General features: G+C 43.5%; 1 protein-coding gene across 1 annotated transcript in view; it reads right to left on the bottom strand.

The window, feature by feature from the left end:
- VIPR2 (vasoactive intestinal peptide receptor 2) overlaps window positions 1-19822 on the bottom strand; it is a 92674-nt gene that overhangs the window by 28750 nt on the left and 44102 nt on the right. The window contains exons 3-4 of the mRNA XM_084855087.1: window positions 15771-15878; window positions 13702-13796 (exon numbers count right to left, since the gene is read on the bottom strand). Coding sequence (XP_084711213.1) covers window positions 13702-13796; window positions 15771-15878 — 203 coding nt within the window. The remainder of the gene's footprint in view (window positions 1-13701; window positions 13797-15770; window positions 15879-19822) is intronic.

Raw genomic sequence — 19822 nt, 5'->3', positions numbered from 1 at the left:
AAACTAGCTGGTACCAAGAACTTCAAGTATATTCATGTTTAGTCTATACTGCTTTCCCTAACTATTCTTCATGTATGCCCTTTGCGACATAATCATAAATTGTACCTGCTACTTCGTTCTTTGGCCCCATCTTCCAAAAAAGCACAATGATCTTTTAGTTTGCTTTAAACTGCTAGAAAATAGTTTCCTGATAAGTTAAGGTGCAATCCTATGCATATTTAGACAGAAAAAGAGGCCTATAACTCCCAGCATGGCTGGCTGGGCATGCTGGGAGTTGTAGGCCTTTTTTTCCTGTCTAAACATGCATAGGATCATGCTCTTCATGTGTTTCTGGAAGGATTCTTTTAGGAGGCAACTGATTTAAAAACAACCGGCACAAGAACAGAGAAAGGGCACAGGAAGAGCGAAGATAAATAGGTAGGGCAGAGCCAGAGAATCAAATCTTTGGTGTGAACAATACCCAAAAGATGTATGGAAGAGGTGACATAGCCATACACGTTGAAAGGAAAATGGTTAGGATGTGCAGGGTATTACGCGAATGCAAGAGGGTTAAAAACAGTACCCTCTTAGGTAAGCCACTTTATGCGGGTATGTCTCTGAAACGAGGATAAATAAATACATCTCAGATTGAGGCCATTTAGATAGATAATCTATATACTGTAGTAGCAAGAGCAGCCTTCTCCATCCTGGTGCTCTTCAGATGTGTTGAACTACAACTCCCATCATCCTCAGCCAGCATGGTGCTGACTGAGATGGTGGGAGCTGTGGTCTAACATATCTGGAGGCTGACAGGCTAGGGAATACTGAATTAAAGTGGCCTTCCCCAGCAGCTCATTATGACAGAGCACCTGCTTTGCATGCAGAAGGTCCCTGGTTCAATCCCCGGCTTCTCCAGGTAGGCCTAGGAAAAAATCCTGCCTGAAACCACGGAGAACTGCTGCCAGTCAGTGTTGCCAATAGTGGCCTAGATGGACCAATGGCCCGATTCAATATGAGGCAGCTTCCTAATTTGGTGTCCTCCAGATGTTTTGAACTACAAATTCTAGCATTCCTGACTATTGGCCTTCTGGCTACGGCTGATGGGAGTTGAAGTCTTATGAAGGGCACAAGATTGGGGAAAGCAGGGCTAAAGTATAGTACTTTGGATCAGGGAAGAACAGGTTCAAATCCCCACTAAAGTATCAAGTTGTCTCTCAGCCTAGCCTACCTCACAAGGTTGTGGTGAGGATAATATGGGAGAGGGGATGCATGCCACCCAGCAATCCTTGGAGGAAGGTAGAATAAGAAGGTAACGGCACAATCCTACTGCGATACAGCTGCCTCCAAAATCAGAGACTGCCAAGTATTCAATGCAGGGTGTCCATAGCACAGAGGAGATCCTCGCCTCTGTGTTCTGGCTGCCCTGCATTTGTGGCTAGATGGCTGATTTTGGCTGTCTAGCTGCAGCTTTGGGGAGGGAGAGCGAAGAAGGCCATGCAGCGCATAGGAAGCTGCATAAAGCTGTGTAAAGCGGAGTTCGGCTCATTTCAGGAAAAACAGCAATAGGGAAGGGATGTGTAAGACAAGCCATACAGTCAGGGCCAGAAATATTGGAGCAAGGATAACTGTTTTGGCAGTTGGCCTCTGTACACCACCACACTGAAGTTGAAAGGAAACACACCCAGATGGGAGCGAAGTCAGGACTTTCAGCTGTAATTCAAGGGCTGTGACAAAAGTGGGGCACTAACCATTCAGGAAGTACAGCCAGTGGCATGCACACATACCCCATCATTGGTGGCTCATAAGTAATGGAACAAACCAACATCATTTCAAACTTAAGGATCACCTTTAATACCTGGATGAAAACCCTTTGCAGACATGACTGCCTGAAGTCTGGAACCCATGGACATGACCAAATGCTGAGTTTCCTCCCTCAAGATGCTTTGCCAGGCCTTTACTGCAGCTGCCTTCAGCTGCTGCTTGTTTGGGGGTCTTTCTGCCTTCAGTCTTGTCTTCAGTAAGTGAAAAGCATGCTTATTGTGTTGAGATCAGGTGACTGACTTGGCCATTGAAGAACATCCCACTACTTTTCCTGGAGAAACTCTGGGGTAGCTTTTGCTGTGTTTGGGGTCATTATCCATCTGCAATATGAAGTGGCGTCCTATCAGTTTGGCAGCATTCGGCTGAATCTGAGCAGAAGGTATAGCCCTATGCACTTCAGAATTCATCCTGCTGCTTTTATCAGCAGTCGGGTCATCAATAAACACCAGTAACCCGGTTCCATTGGCAGCCATACATGCCCATGCCATAACACTGCCTCCACCATGTTTGATAGATGATGTGGTATGCTTTGGATCATGAGCTGTTCCTTTCCTTCTCCATACTTTTCTCTTCCCATCATTCTAGTACAAGTTAATCTTGGTTTTATAAGCCCAAAGAATCTTATTCCAGAACTGGGCAGGCTTTTTAATGTGTTTGCTGGCAAAGACTAATCTGGCCTGTCTGTTCTTGAGCGTTACCAGTGGTTTGCACCTTGTTGTGAAGCCTCTGTATTTACATTCATAAAGTCGTCTCTTGACTGTAGATGTTGACAATGACATGCCTACCTCCTCAAGAGCGTTCTTGACCTGGCTAGATGTTGTGAAAGGGTTCCTATTCACCATGAGCAGAATTCTGCGGTCATCCCCTTTAGTTGTCTTCCATGGTCTTCCAGGCCTTTTGCTGTTGCTGAGCTTGCCAGTTAATTCCTTCTTTTTCAGGATATTCCAAACTGTTGTGTTGGCCACTCCCACTGTTTTTGCTATCTCTCTGATGGGTTTATGTTGTCCCCTCAGCCTAATGATGGCCTCCTTCACTCGCATGGATACCTCTTTGGACCTCATGTTGGGAGTTCCAGTGAACAGCTACCAAATGCAAATGTAACACTCAGAACCACCTCCAGGCCTTTTATCTGCTTGATTGATCATGGGGTACCCAGGAAACAGTCCACACCTGGCCATGCAGCTGCTTGTCAGCCATTCGTTCCATTACTTATGAGCCACCAATGACGGGGGTGTGTGGCTGTACTGTGTGTGGCCACTGGCTGTCCTTCCTGAATGGTTAGTGCCCCACTTTTGTCAAATTACAGCTGAAAGTCCTGACTTCGCTCCCACTGGGTGTGTTTCCTTTCAACTTCAGTGTGGTGGTGTACAGAGGCCAACTGCCAAAACAGTTATCCTTGTTCCAATATTTCTGGCCCTGACTGTAGCAGCTTTGTACTATGATGCGTTGGGTTGCGATGGTGGAGAAATCTGTTTGGTTTGCATTTTAATGTGACTTACCTAATTTCACACTTTCAAACCAATACATGAACTGATATTCTGTTATCCTTCAAAATCTGCACTTTGCTGAATTTTGCAGTTGAGTTTTCCAATCAAAAGAGGCTTACAAAATGTGGATGTCAGGGAAAGGTACACATAAAAATGTGTATATTAGTGAAAATAATGTTCAAAAATACATTAGGAAAATGCTGGCAAAAATGTGTACTTTAGGCAAAATTGCATATAAAATTGCCTATACTGGGAGAAATGCACACAAAAGGTATATGAATTTTCTTGCCAACTACCCCCCACCCCCAATACAGGACAAAACAAACTTCAGACTGGAAAAGTGAAAAGTTGAGATAAACCGAACTTGAGATTCATCCATCCCCAGCAACAAGAGTTTTGAAATTCCAGGCCAGATTTCTCACTGTGATCTGTCTGTTGTGATATGGGAGAAAGTGTGTGTGTGTGGCGGGGGGTGGGGCACCTATCCTGAGCCTTCAGCATAAAATGGAATACATAGTGGCATTGTAATAACTTATTAAAATAAATTCATGTCATTCTAGGGTAACATCTTTTTCTGGATCAGACAGTTATTGTTCGGTGAAAGTCAAGCTCCTACAGACACTTTCTGGCAGACATAAGCAAGGGCCATAATCAAATGTCGTATCTTCCCTCTACTCTGCACTATGGTATTTTAGAAGACTTGTTTGCATTATGTAATGAAAAGGACATTTTTTAATAAAAACAATTTTATTGCTTTGTTTCAGAGATAAGAAGCTTGCAAAAATTCATTCCAGGCATTGATGCTTCATTAGCATTTTCATTCTCCTTGCACTTCAATTCTGAAGGCAAGAATGTGTGATCAAATATTCTATTTCACCCTCTTCCAGTAAATTAGAATATTAAGTATAATAAAAATATGGAATTGGGCAAGGAAGAGCTAAATCGGCAGAAATGAGATAGGACGTGGTTCGTGTGCCTTAGCCTGGTGGAGCAGTTGAATCAGTACATACTTTTGAGAGCAGTGTAGTGCAAAGCTCAGTCTCGGCTCCATATTTTGGGAGCTGGGCAGGTTGTCCTTCGTGGGCCTTTCCCTGTGCCACCATGCCTGCTGTCACTTAGGCCCAGCTGAGGTGCTGCTGCCGCCACCAGCTTTGCCCCTCCCGCCACCATGCTTTAGGGTGGCCATGTGTCCTACTTTACAGAAGACAGTCCTTTCTTTGAAGGCATGCTCTGTTTGAAGGACTCCCCAGTCCATCCAGTTTAAAGATAAAGAACCATAAGAAAGGACAGCAGGCAGGGGCTTTGCAGTTGTCCATCAAGAGTTAGCACCTGGGCAGTAGACTGAGCATGCACATAGGTCATCCGGTCACAGTCTTCCCCACTATGGTGAAATGTACTGTGTTTTTACTCAAATCATAGTAACCAGTTTTTAAATTTTCATCTACTCATAAATTAGCATATGCAAATTTTCTGCAAATCTCTATCCTCTTGTCCCTTTCGTTATGCATTTTCTCTTTTTTAGAGTTGTGTAAGTGGCTATCCTATCATGCTTGCTCACAAGAAGGCTTATCCAGTGGCAGCAATGTAATGGATCAGGAGCTGAGCAGGGGCTTGATGCCCATTATAACACTGCTGCCTGGGAAGCCTGAACACAAGCAAACACGAGGGGACGGGTGCTGCTTGCAGTAGGGCAAGGAGGACAAGGCTAATCCCCTCCTATAGTCACATGGCCGTCATCCTCTTGCAAGTTGGGACAAAAAAATTAGAGACTTGGAGTGGGGTACTTAAGTACTTATAGTTTTATTGGTGGTGATAATTTTTTCTTGTACTTTTTGAAAGCCAGGCTGCCATTTAGAAAATGGAGCCAAGAGAAAATGGTAAGGGACCGGCTCTATGGAATCAGGTAGTGTGGTTCCTGTTCCATTTCCTCTTGGTTCCATCTCAAAATGGCAGCCATGCTGCTGATCTCACAGCAAGACATGGTTGCCACTTGGCTTTTTAAAAGTACAAGAAAGGGGGAAGGAAATCCATCCTCGCCATCTCATAAAACCTAAGCACCTGCCCCCCCGAAATGTTCCCCTACCCATACAGATGTCCACCTTCCTCCCTAACCACCGCCATTGACAAAAAAGGGGGCCAATTTCTACGCTGGGCCTAATTTCTCAACTCAGCCGTAGCATTAAGACTTTCTTATTTAGGAAGGGTTAGGGTTAGGGTCTGTACAGACTAGATGTTTATTACTTGCCCACCATACTTATACACAATCATTAAAAAAAAAATTATAAGAGATGATACGTTTTAATGGGGGATCATCTCTTCCACATAGATGCAATTTCCCTCCCTTTTGGATAATTGAGGCAGGCATACTCCAAAATATGTCCTAAAGTGCTATGAAAACTTATTATAGAGGAAGCATCTTGCTGTTACCCTTCAGACCTAGACCACTGTTGCACTTGGGGTCTAGAAGAGATTGACTAAATAATGTTGGATTTTTATTTATCACATTGATATCCTAGAATGAGGCATGAGTATTTTCTTTAAGTAGGGTCCTGTGTAATTCACAGTCCCCTCTATTTGTAAATTATTCTTTTCAGATGCCTCTGTGCTGTTTTGCATGGTATTTGATCTCCCAACCCATGCAGCTTCTGAGGATGACAGCCTGCAAAGATGTTAAATGAAGCACTCTTTGAATCGGGGGGGGGGGGAACCCTGCTCAGTAAAAAAACAGAGTTATGGCTACCTGATGTTGGCTCTACCCCCATAAAGCTAGGAAATTGGAAGCTTAGGCTGATGGCATAACAGACATGTCCCACGATCAGTAATTATGTTGAAATGTCACATATTGTGCTTGCTTACAATTTACTCTCTATGCACCCACACCTTTCCTTGGTCATTCAGGCCCAAATCCAGATGGGGAAGATGATATGCTTGAGACCAGCAAAGATGCTCCACGTTGTCCTGGTCCTGTCTTGCCTTATGAAGCATCTGAGCCATTTATTCATTCATTCATTCATTCATTCATTCATTCATTCCATTCCATTCCATTCCATTCCATTCCATTCCATTCCATTCCATTTCTATACCGCCCAATAGCCGAAGCTCTCTGGGCGGTTCACAAAAATGAAAACCAAACAGCACACAATAAAACAATTTACAATATATAGAACATTAAAGGCACAATATAACAATGCAACCACAATAAAACCTAGCAGCAGTGCAGGAGTTTAAAATACAGATTTAAAACAGCAAAGCTAAAAGTTCAGAAAGCTAAAATGCCTGGGAGAATAAAAAGGTCTTCACCTGGCACCGAAAGGAATACAATGTAGGTGCCAGGCGAACCTCGCTAGGAAGCTCATTCCAGAGCCGGGGTGCCACAGCAGAAAAAGCCCTCTTCCTAGTAGCTACCTGCCTCACTTCCTTTGGCAGGAGCTCATGGAGGAGGGCTGCTGACGATGATCTTAAGGTCCGGGCAGGCACATATGGGAGGAGGCGATCCTTCAGATAACCTGGCCCCAAGCTGTTAAGGGCTTTGAATGTTAACACCAGCACTTTGAATCGGGCCCGGAAATGGACTGGCAGCCAGTGCAGCTGGAAAAGTACTGGCATAATATGAGCTCTCAGGCCAGTCCCTGTTAACAATCTTGCTGCCCTATTTTGGACCAGCTGAAGTTTCCAGACCGTTTTCAAAGGCAGCCCCACATATAACGCATTGCAGTAATCCAGATGAGAAGTTATCAGAGCATGGATCACTGTAGCTAGGCTATCTCTGTCCAGATAAGGGCGTAGTTGGTATACCAGCCTAAGCTGATAAAAAGTGCTCCGTGCCACTGAGTTCACCTGTGCCTCAAGTGACAGTTCTGGATCCAAGGGCACCCCCAAACTACAAACCTGATCCTTTAGGGGGAGTGCAACCCCCTCCAGAACAGGTTGAATATCACCTAGCCGGGCAGACGAACCACCCACTAACAGTACCTCCGTCTTGTCTGGATTGAGTCTCAGTCTATTGGCCCTCATCCAGTCCATTACCGTGCCCAGGCCCTGATTCAGAACAGCCACTGCCTCACCTGGATTTGATGAGAAAGAGAGGTAGAGCTGGGTGTCTATTATATTGCTAGAACCATCCTCCTGTGAGTTGACCCATGCCTGTTTTTCGCTTACATCTGTAGTTGGAAGGATGGGTTAAACAGTGGGAGATGGGGTCTCTTCTGATGTAGTAGGGGTGTGAGTGGAACCGCTCCTGATGACGTGGGGTGTAGTGCATGTAGCCATTTTTCCTAGCATCACTGTGATTGGTGATGGTGCCAGTGATGAAAAATGTCAAGGCAAGTTTTGAAAATAATCTGTTCTATAGATTTTTAGGAGACACCAAGAAACACAGCATACTGGCAGTGTGGGGTAGGAGACTGTACGGCTTTTGAGCATGACCGGATTTGCATAGTTATTTAAATTTCAATGAATTTGTATGTCACCGCCTACAACTGAGTTTACAAACCTTAACTTACATATCTTTTCTGTTGTGAAGTAGTGTTGGGAGGATACACCATGACAGAAATGTGGTGTAAGAGTGTGCTTAACCCTTCCAGTAATCACTTATTTTTACCTGCAGCACCATACCACCCGGCCAATTTTATCCCCACCAAGCATTTCAGATCCCAAAGTAAGACGTCTTGCAGCAAGCCTCCTGGTAGAACCTTCAACACGGTAGGCTATGAGTGGCTATGTTTCTTTCCTTCATCATGTCGCAGTTCCACATCCAGAAAAAGAAACTTGAAATCTCATGTCAGTCTGTCTTACTGAAGTGCCACACAAAACCTTCCTCTGTGATGAGCCAGCATTAGGATAATGAAGGGTAGTAGAACTGACTGCAATGCCCATCATTCTCAGCCAGCATGGCAAATAGCCCTGGAAGGGGGTGGATCTACTCTTCTGACCCCTTATGCTCCCAACAAAGGACAGGACTCTCTCTCTCTCTCTCTCTCCTTAGCCCTTGTTTCTTACTCCTTTTAATCCTTCCAACACAGCCACTTTTGTTTATCTCCTTAGCTTTTGACTCTATCTAATGCCAACAAATTTGGAACACTCAACAGTGGCCACAAGACTGGAAAAGGTCAGTTTACATTCCAATTCCAAAGAAGGGCAATGCCAAAGAGTGTTCAAACTACCGTACAATTGTGCTCATTTCACATGCCAGCAGGTGATGCTCAAAATCCTACAAGCTAGGCTTCAGCAGTATGTGAAACGAGAATTACCAGAAGTACAAGCTGGGTTCCGAAGAGGCAGAGGAACTAGAGATCAAATCGCCAACATTCGCTGGATCATGAAGAAAGCAAGAGAATTCCAGAAAAATGTCTATTTCTGCTTCATTGACTACGCTAAAGCCTTTGATTGTGTAGATCACAACAAACTCTGGCAAATTCTTAAAGACATGGGAGTACCAGACCACCTTACCTGTCTCCTGAGAAACCTGTACGAGGGTCAAGAAGCAACAGTAAGAACCAGACATGGAACAACCGATTGGTTCCAAATTGGGAAACGAGTACGACAAGGCTGCATATTGTCACCCTGCTTATTTAACTTATACGCAGAGTACATCATGAGAAACGCCGGGTTGGATGAATCACAGGTCGGAATTAAGACTGCCAGGAGAATTATCAACAACCTCAGATATGCGGACGATACCACCCTAATGGCAGAAAGAGAAGAGGATCTCAAGAGCCTCTTGTTGAGGGTGAAAGAGGAGAGTGCAAAAGCTGGTTTGAAACTCAACATTAGAAAAACTAAGATCATGGCATCTAGCCCCATCACTTCCTGGCATATAGAAGGGGAAGAAATGAAGCAGTGACAGATTTTATTTTCTTGGGCTCCAAGATCACCACAGACGGTGACTGTACCCATGAAATTAAAAGACGCTTGCTCCTTGGGAGGAAAGCTATGGCAAACCCAGACAGCATAGTAAGAAGCAGAGACATCACCTTGCTGACAAAGGTCCGCATAATCAAAGCTATGTTTTTCCCAGTAGTAACATATGGCTGTGAGAGCTGGACTATTAGAAAGGCTGAGTGCCGAAGAATTGATGCTTTCGAACTGTGGTGCTGGAGAAGACTCTTACGAGTCCCCTGGACTGCAAGGAGGTCAAATCAGTCCATCCTAAAGGAAATCAACCCTGAGTGCTCATTGGAAGGACAGATACTGAAACTGAAGCTCAAATATTTTGGCCACCTAATGTGAAGAGAAAAGTCACTGGAAAAGACCCTGATGCTGGGAAAGATTGAAGGCAAAAGGAGAAGGGGACGGCAGAGGATGAGATGGCTAGATAGCATCACCGATGCAATGAATATGGACTTGAGCACGCTCCGGGAGAGAGCGCAGGACAAGAAGGCCTGGCATGCTGTGATCCATGGGGTCACGAAGAGTCGGACACGACTGAACGACTGAACAACAAATCTCCTGATCCCCTTTACTGAACTGCATCTCTCTCTTCAGACTCACCTGAGCATCTTTTGGAAGAATTGTAAAATATACCTATTTGGGCTGGCTTTCAGGACTTTGTCTAAAGTCAGTAAAAGGTAGGGCTGGCAGAGAATTCCGCCACGGATCATGGTGAGGCTGAATGCCAGTGCATTCAGCCCCCCAAAATCTGTGGCGGAACAGCCTGCCTCCCCCGCCCCCCCGCGGATCCCCCCCGGGACGAGACTTAACTGGGGCGGATCTTCCGAGCGGCGGTGGCTCCGGCGGCAGCTCCGGCAGCTGGTCTTCGAACCGGCTGCCGCCGCCGCCATTTGCAGTTTGTTTTTGTTTTTTTACAGAGACGTGATAGGCTACGTATGTTTTGACATAGCCTAAAACGTTTGGGTAAAAAAAAAAAAAAAAAGGAGTACCCATTATTTTCGCCATCTTAGTCTACGTAAATATTTACGTAGACTAAGACGGCCCAAACTAAGGAACGCAAATGGCGGTGGCCGTAGCCGCCGCCATTTGCATACGCTGTTTGTTTTTGTTTTTTTCCCAGAGCCTTCCGCGGCCGGAAATCTGGCTGCAGACGGCTCTGGCCTGGCTGGGCCTGGCCGGCTGCACTGCAGAGTTGCCACGGAGCACAGCTGGCCGCGGAGGAATCCGGGGGGGAGGAACGGAGCGCCTCCCCCACATCGAGGATTCTGGGATGAGTGATGGAACGCTTCCCCCCCACCATAAACATAATCCGCGAAAGGTAAGTGACTTTCGTACATCCCTAGTAAAAGGTGGGGAAATTTCAGTGATATTGTAATACGATGAAATTGTATTCGACACTGGTGGATTTGCTTTGCGTTGTTACCCACTGTGACTTTATAGCAGGGATGTTGAAGGTCTTTCAGCCTAAGGGCCAATTCAATTTCAGATATGCTGTTGGGCGGCATATTCCAGTGCTGGGCAGGGTTGAAGGCAAATGGGGATGGGGCCAAAAGTATCAGAAATAGCCCCCGCCCAAAAAAAGAGAGAGCATATTTTAGACTAGAGCTGTTCCTGCTAGTAACTAAGCCTTATGAGAGGCATCACAACCTTTCAGAATGAGAAATGGTTACATTCTAGCTAGATTACCATAATGCATTTTAGATGTGGCTGCCTTTTAAAGACAGCAATATTTGTACTGTTTTAAACTGATCATATTATGCCAATACTTGTCCATCTGCACTGGCTGCCAGTGCATGTCTAGGTCCGATTCAAAGTGCTGCTATTAACATTCAAAGCCCTAAACAACTTGAGGCCAGGTTACCTGAAAGATCATCTCCTGCCTTATATACCTGCCCATACCTTAAAATCATCCTCAGTGATCCTTCCCTGGGAGCCCCTGCCAAAGGAAGTGTGGTGGGTAGCTACTAAGAAGAGGGCCTTTTCTGTTGTGGCACCCTGGTTATGGAATGAGCTTTCCAGAGAGGCTCGCCTGGCGCCTATCTTGTACTTTTTCCAGCGCCAGATAAAGACCCTATTTTCCCAGGCATTTTAGTCTTTCAGTTTCTGTTATTTTAAATCTGTTACTGTATTTTAAATCTTTACATTGCTGCTAGGTTTTATTTTGTTTTTTTACTTCTATTTTATACTGTAGTTCAAACTTTTATAGTTTATCTTATGCTGTATTTTATGGCACTAATTGTTGTGAATCATCCAGAGAGCTTCAGCTATTGGGCAGTATAGAAATGTCATAAATAAAATAAAATGAATAATAAACTGCTGCTTGGGTAATATTTTTTGATATTTTAGTACAGCTTGCCAGGTTATGGTAGGTTTTGATGAATTCAATGGTTTTAGTATGTTGTAAACTGCCTTGGAATGGCTTGCAAATGTTGAAATAAATAAAAACAAAATAAAAACAGTGTAACATTAGGAATGTGATAAATGAATAAATAATCAACTGATCAATCTTGGATGGACCTTGAGCCTCCCCTCTCCGTCAGTAAAGCTACAATCCTCCCCTAATCCCCCCACATAAATTCTTTGAAATGAATAGGAGCTACCCTACTCTTGGGCAGTTTTTATTCATTTCAACTGGGGCTAATGCAGGAGAACAGTATAACCTGACATGCATCTGGCACAAAGCAGAAAAGCTCCCATGAAGCTACAAATGTTGTTAGCCCCAGGCAGGCACAACACCATGAGTGGCAGTGTGGTGAAGTGGTGATAGTGTTGGCCTGGGAGCCGGGAGATCCGGGTTCTAGTCCCCACTCGGTCATGGAAACTCACTGGGTGACTTTGGGCCAGTCACAGACTCTCAGCCCAGCCTACTTGACAGGGTTGGTGTTGTGAGGATAAAATGGAGAGGAGGAGGAGGATAATGTAAGCTGCCTTGGGCTCCTTGCAAAAGGAAAAAAGGCAGGATATAAATGCAATCAATCAATCAATCAATCAATCAGTCAGTCAATCAATCAATTCTTAACAGTGCTGTTGCCAGCTCGTCCTCTTCCTCATCACTGCTATCACTTGCTTGCTGGCCAAGCAGAGAGCCATTGAGCGAATATGTAGTGGCATCTACTGCTCCCTGCCTGGCAAGTAAGTGAGTGTGGGCCTTTGGCAGGTGCTCAACCATGCCCACCCTTGATGCAGGCCCTGAATATTCTGATAACTTTAATCTATAAACTGCCTGCCATCTAGAAGAATCAGAATGTTTCCATTCTGCTTCCCTGAGAGTGTAATATTGTTTAGCATTCTAAAATCCCTCAATTAATGAAATTCACGTACTGGATTTGTGTGTAATTAAAAATAACAATTTTTAAAATGGATAAAAAAGCTTCAAAAAGGTCTACAGGCAGCTGCTGTCACATATACAAGATGCATAAGTGGTTCGTGTCTGCACACATGGCTCTGACAGATCAAAAATGAGAAAGACCAGAAGTGAGCTAATTATAGTTGTCAAAACTCACAAGAGAAAACATGGCTGAAGTCTCTTCCAAAAAGGTCATGTACTAAAGATATATTAAGCACAGGTACAAACACACATAATATGACGTATTCATAGATTGCAAAATTCTATACTGGGATTCTGAAGAAGCCATTCTGCACATTTCACAGGATGAGGTAACAAGATTGAAGTGGAAGCCTTATGGCGTGGTGAATGGGTGGGAGGAGATATTTTCGAATGCTCCCCCACAGTAAAAACACAAAAACCCTTCACATGGAACAAACTAGCAAATGGGAGAGACGCTTTTGTGAACGCTTTCACCCTGATTACTTTGAATGTTGTTTTGCACACAGGACATTTTTTTTTAATGTGAGGATGCATTAAAAGGTGCGATCCCATGCCTCCAATCTCAAGTGACACCATCCAGAATTGTACTGGTTTATTCCACCATGTGCCAACTGTGCTAAAGCTGTTCTGCACTGAAATTTAATCTGATTTTAATTGGGTTTTAAAAAAATGAATACATGTCGTGTCACCAGTTTCAAACTTGGAAGGAATGGGAAGGACTAAAGAATAAAATAAATAAAATCTAACTGTGCTGTGCAGTGATGATACATCATACTTATCCATGCAATGGAGACATCATACATGTTATAGTGAAGATGGTTAAGGCTGGTGTCAAGGGCGGGCATGGTCGAGCATCTGCCACTGACAAGAGCTGAGCGACCACTGACAAGAGCCCCCTGGAGTTGCTCCTCCTCCTCTGCACCAGTGCAATCTGCTTATTCTTCTGCCTCGCATTCTGGCCCAGACAATAGTGGTGGTGAGAAGGAGGAGCAGCAGATGCCACGGCCTATTTGTTCACTGGCTCTCTGCCTGTCATCAAGCAAATAAGTGGTAGCAAAGAGGGTGAGGAGCAACAGAAGCTGGTGAGAAGGCAGACTCACTGAGGGAGGGGATCCATTGAGGATGTCTTGCCCAATCACCCTCAAAAAACCTGGAGGCAGCACTTTTGATATTGAATCATACCACTGCTTGTCTTACCGTGTTATCCTCAATTTCTTTGTATCCACAAGCAGAGAAGAAATCTGGAAATATATCTGACCAACCGTTACTTGTACATTTTTTGCTGATATTTCCTAAAAAAGCAAAAGGCACAACAATGTAATTCATAAACATGTGGCAATTTTCTTCAGCAAAGCCTTTTTTTTAATAAAGCCATCAAAACCCATAAGCCTACATTTGATAAAGTCAGAACTTCCACTTTTTATTATCTAAACTGTGTCACACCAATCCAACTGAAACTCCTACCTCCAGTCATGGTATTGTCCTAAAAGTTCAGAGAAGCATCAAACTTTTAGAAATGACTAGATTTTTAATGACTACCCCAGGTAACTGTGCTGTTCAGCAGCAACTAACCAGGAAGATCTGTACAACATTTAAAAAGCACTGGCAGATGTGTTGTTAGCTTTTAGCTTTTGAGAAGATTAATTCAGGGCTATAAATGTGTTTGATAGGAAAGTAATTTGAGTAAAATTGTCTCCATGAAAACCTCTCATTACTAGCCTACACTATTATTTAAGGTGATATTGAATGATCTACTGCAGGGTTATTAAAGCCTTCAGATCCTGTACTGATGAATAACTAGCCAGAGGGATGAATGTACTTCTGACAAAAAACAAATTCCAATTTTGCTTGTAATGCATATTAAAAGCCTCATCCAATTATGCGAGGAGGAGCAGGGAGGCAGATAAGTTCTAGAATAAAGAACAAATTGGAGGACTTCCCTATTATCCTTCCAGAACATACAAGGACATAACTTTAACTCTCATTCATAAATATGCATCTGCGAACAATGTGATGCTTAAAGAAGCCTACTTATCCATAAAAATCTTGGAGCTCTTACTCTAAAACAGGTGTGGGCAACTTCTGGCCCTCCAGATATTTGGCCCACTCCCATCAGCCCAAGCCAGCATAGCCAATGATGAGAAATGATGGAAGATGTAGGCCAAAATATCTGGAGGGCCACAAGTTTCCCACCCCTGCTCTAAAATAATATGAACAATGGGCTGGAACAGACAATACCTGTCCTTGGATCCATCCCACACATGGGGAAGTGAACAAGAACGCATGTTCCCTCCTCACCAGAGGGCATACCTCCCCTGCCTCTGATATCATTGAATGTCTATATTGGGGGGTAGCGTGAGTTTCAAATAGCTCATGTGCAGGCTCAAATTGCACAGAATACACAACTGATTCACCAATTTTTATCTGGGCCTGCTGGATTTCACATAGCTGGATCCTATTCAATTTTTATGGCCCTACATAGGTGGACCAGTGCCCTAAGACATGTTCTTGTTCCTGCTATGTCTAAGATCCCAGGACAGGTATTGTTCAACCAAACTCATACCCCATATAAAGGCAGGCCCAGGTTAACTTGTGAGCAACCAAATGTGGTGTAGTGGTTAGAGAACTGGAGTGGGGAGACCTGGGTCCAAGTCTCCACTCAGCCATGAAACTCACTGGGTGAATTTGGACCAGTCACTGATTCTCAACCTAACCTACCTCACAAGAGAGGTAGGTTAGGAGAAGAGCTCCTTGGGTTCCTTGAAGGAGAAGGCAGGATATAAATAAATACAGCCCAAATGCAGGCATCTATTGTGTGGCCTACCAGATGCTTAATCAAACCCTGCCCTTCTGGTCTGTTTTTATAGTCTTGGACAGGCAGTAAAACCAGGAGTCCCACAGACCACTATACATGGCTGATGGACAGTGTTTGTCTTGGTGGGTCACATGGTATACAGACTTAATATAAAAGAGACACATCTGTAGTAATTATTCAGGATTATTTCCTAGACACAAACCTGAAGCCAGACAGTTGTATATTTGCACAGAAGTAGAAATGCAAGCAAGCCTTCTCAAGTGACAGTTCTACTCAGCTTGAGACGCATGTCTTAAAATAATAATCTGAACATTCAAATGCATCCTTTCAGGATGTGCTCTGCAGACCACCAAATTTAAAATAAACTCTTGAACTTTTTGTTGTTGCTATCAGTCCACAAGGATCTGAAACACAGCCAATAGCTTCAGTTATGGAAAGGAATTTGAAATACCTGGTTCGCTGAAAAAATGGCTAAAGACCTTTGGACAAGGGACTGTCACCGTTTCTCCAATTTCTGCAGGGTGCCAGCAGGTAATATTATCCCAGATGCCAACACATCCTGGAAAAAAAGTAGAAAGCATTCAACTTGAAGCCACTTGAGTGAAACAAATCTTTCCAAAAATAAAACTGAGCTGCTTCCAGCCCTGGGGCCAGAAGAGGGGTGCCATTTAAGAAGAGGAATAGCTCCCCCTCCTTATTTTTCAGAGCACACATAATTACTTCTCAAGAAGCACCTATATTTCTGGTTATAAAGTTATTTTAAAAAAAGAATCTGAAACAAATACTCTGAAAGAGAGCATAATCAAATATATTGGCTTTCCTTCCCCCCTTTAGCCATACAATATATCTTAAGAGAAAACCTCTGAGTTTCGCTGTTAATTTTACAGCACCCCAGAGCTAAGCAACCAAGGTTGTGGCAGAAGAGAAGGAAAATAACGAAGCATATCATGATAGGTAGTAATAACCCTGCAAAAACCCTTGGAAGTGGGGCTCGAGATTGGTGATTGTTCTTTTTTTATATATAATTAATTGTAATGATTATTAACAAATAAAACATTAATAAACAATAAGACAACTTGGGAATACATTGACGACCAACTGTGATCAATATCCTATATTACAATACAGAGATTGCCTCACCTATACTCTATTCATTGATCCTACTCCATTCATATCCTATTATCCTAACACATCTTTCCATAATTGACCATGAGTCTGTGGTGGTTTTAATGTTTCCTTGTGCCTAATCATATATGTTATAAATTGATGCCAAGTTGCATAGAAGTCTTGTTTATAGCTAACGTTCCTCATTGCTTGTTTGACTTGGGTCAGCTTTTCCATAAGAGTGACTGACCAAACTCTGAGCTACCATTGCTATAATGTGGGTTTGTGTGTTCCTTTCCAGCTGGCTGCAATTTCCATGTGGGCTGCTGCCCATAAGAAAGTCTGTAGTTCTTAGTTTTGTAGTATTTCTTCAGGGGGGTCAGGGGCAAACGGTTCCTTCATCCTACAAGAAGGTAAGAACAGCCTTGTTGAATCAGACCAAAGACCTATTAGTCCACTATCCTATTTCCCACAGTGGCTAGTCAGATGCTGCTTGGCAACAGCTCTCTCACTGTTGTTCCCCAGAAACTGGTATTCAGAGGTATATTGCCTCTGATCCTCTAGGGAAGAAAAGCCATCATGACTAGTAGCTATTGGACGGGTTTGCATGTCACAGTAAGCCACCCGCAAAATAAGGCATGGTGGGTTGGTGGTTCACTCACTAACCAACGTTACTCCTGGCAAATTATCAGGTGTTCTGCGGCTTGTTATAGCTTGTTTCCCCCTTAGAGCTCCTGCCTACTCCTAGCACCTATCCCATGGGCTTTTGCAGCACCACCTCAACAACCTACTCCGTTATTCTGAGAATGAATGCAAATGCACTCATTAGCGGAGTAGAGTTTATTTTGTAGATTTTTTTCCTCTTCAGGGAGATTTGCGCATATTTAACATATTCTTCACCTTCAGGGAGATTTGCATATATTTAGCATAATTATTTCACCTTCAGGGAGATATGCACAAATTTACTAAAGCACAGAAACTACTGTGCTGATTCTCAGTAGCTACTGTACATCAGCAAACTGTTTAAAATTGTTTAAAACTGTTTAACATTTTTGTATGTTCAAGGTTTTATATTACGTTTTATCATGTTGTGAACTGTCCAGAGAACTTTGGCTATTGGCTGCTATGAAAATGTAATGAATGAATGAATGAATGAATGAACGAACAAAATGAATTTTGGTGGCCTAACCCTGAGGCCACCAAAATCCTACAGGGTGAGTGGGTGGGTAGAGCTGGAGTGTTCCCACTGGCACGCTCTTACATATAGGTTCAAATGCCAGTTTAAGCCATGGACTCATTTACAGGATAACATCAGTCAAAGCACTGTTCTTCAGCTTCAGTTCCTAATATGTAAACTGGGAACAAGAATGGCCAGCCTCATAGTGCAGTCTGAGATTACAGAAAGCACCCCGTAAAGCATTTCTCATCTTGCTGTATTTGTACATTCCAGTTCAGGAACAAAAATGGTCACTGAACTGTCCCCTCTGACAAGAGCAGCCAGATGCCCCATGCTCTCTGCAAGAGTCTTCTCTGTGCTCTGGAAGTACCCAGCCACCATAAGCAGAATATATATATTTAAAAAATTAAAGATACCTTCAATTTAAAGTTTATTTTTTAAATATTTCCCCTTTCTAAAACGACTGGGTTCACAAGAGACATATGAAGGAGAATGTAAAGATCAAGTCCATACACAAAATGAAGAAAATGTCAAACCAATCGCAGAACAATTTCAATAACCGGCACCCAATACTTGGTTCCTAAGATTTCATCACACTACAACACTAACACTGTAATGTCAACTTTCAATAGTAAGTCACAAGTCATTTGCCCAATGTAGCATGCGTAGGGTATCATTTATGCTGCCTTGAAAAGCCTGGTTTTCAATGCATTTGCTATTTCTGGCAAAGTCTAGGAGAATGAAAGATAAGGAGACAGGGAGCCGATGGTTTGTATGGACATGGGACTAGAAGTCACAGAGGCAAAGGTAAAAACTACACAGGGCATCATACTTCCACACACAGGAATACTTCTAACCCCTAGAACTCCCTGGAACAACCCTTTAGTCCCCATGCCCTACTGCAGTGGTGGACAACTTCAGGGGGATATGGGGGTCACTTTCCATCCCCCAGATGTCCCCCCATGAGCTGCACTCCTAAATCTGGCAGCTGCACCCCCCCCCAGCAGTTTGCCACAAAAATCCAGTGGCAAACCGCTACAGAGCCTTTGAAAGGCCAACTGTAGCTTGAAAACAAGCTGAATTTGGCCTTTCTAAGGCTGCATAGCATTTTGCTGCTGAATTTCAGTGGCAAACTTACAATTTTGTTTTGCTGCCACCACTGCACTACAGCAGGGGTAGGGGGTGGCCCACACAAGAGGACGAGGAAGGACGTACATGGTCCACAGGCTGAGTGTTACCCATCCCTGCTCTACTGTATCAGCAAGCCTAACTAAATGAAAGATCCTTCCCTTGCTTACCTTGCCTACTCTTTGTCTGTTGTCTCCCCTGTACTGAATATCAGATTGTAAGCTCTTGGGGGCAGAGATTGTCCTCTTCAATTTTGTAAAGTACCATGCACATTGACAAAGCTATAAAGAGAATAACAACTCACAACAGCCAAGGTCAATTCTACCATTAGCTGGCTGCCTTAGCATCCGGTCTGCCCTGCATCCCATAAGCTAGCTTCCTGCCCTCAGGTGCAGTGGAGGATGCTGTCTCATTACCAGTGTTAAAATAAGATTTAGGGCCGGCCCTAGCATTAGGCAGAGTTAAACGGTTTTCTCAGGCAGCTGATTTTGGATGCCATGAAAGGGCAGCAGAGTGTTAGTTATTTAATGTGTTGCTGTTGTTGCCGTTGTATTTTTTCTGCCAGGGAGGAGGAGAGGTACTTATTTTGATGCCAAAATAGGTTGACCAACTTTGGGTCCTTGACTTGCCAGGGGGCAGGGGGTGGGATGGGGTGATTTGCTGTGGAAAAAGAATACACCCTGTCTCTTCAGTATCTAATGCTATGATGCTGGCAATGCAAAGCATTTTTCTAGACTCAATAATAAATGGATGTTGCTTGACATCGCCTATAGGACTTCTGCATCAACAACTCAAGCTGGCTTTCATCTTTTCTTGAGCGCACTAATTAACCAGATACTTTGTTAATCATCTCCTTTGTTCGCAGAATGTGTTTGTTTACTAAGACGATCATACAAACAATATCATTGCTACGTAATTTATGCAATTGACTCTGTTTGCTGATTTTTTTAATACAATAAAAGACAGCAAAGTTTAATGAACCATTTCAACATATGCATGCTTATTAATAACAAATCTTTTAGAATCTTGTTAAAAAGCCTTTGTAAGAGGAAAACGTTACCAATGAATTATGCAGCTGTTACCTCCCTGAATAA

Source organism: Heloderma suspectum, chromosome 5, assembly GCF_057233095.1.
Source record: "Heloderma suspectum isolate Gila_16-S chromosome 5, 16-S_ref, whole genome shotgun sequence".
NCBI lineage: Eukaryota > Metazoa > Chordata > Lepidosauria > Squamata > Helodermatidae > Heloderma > Heloderma suspectum.
Note: the sequence above shows the minus strand (reverse complement) of the source record. Positions and strands in the feature narration are given on the sequence as shown.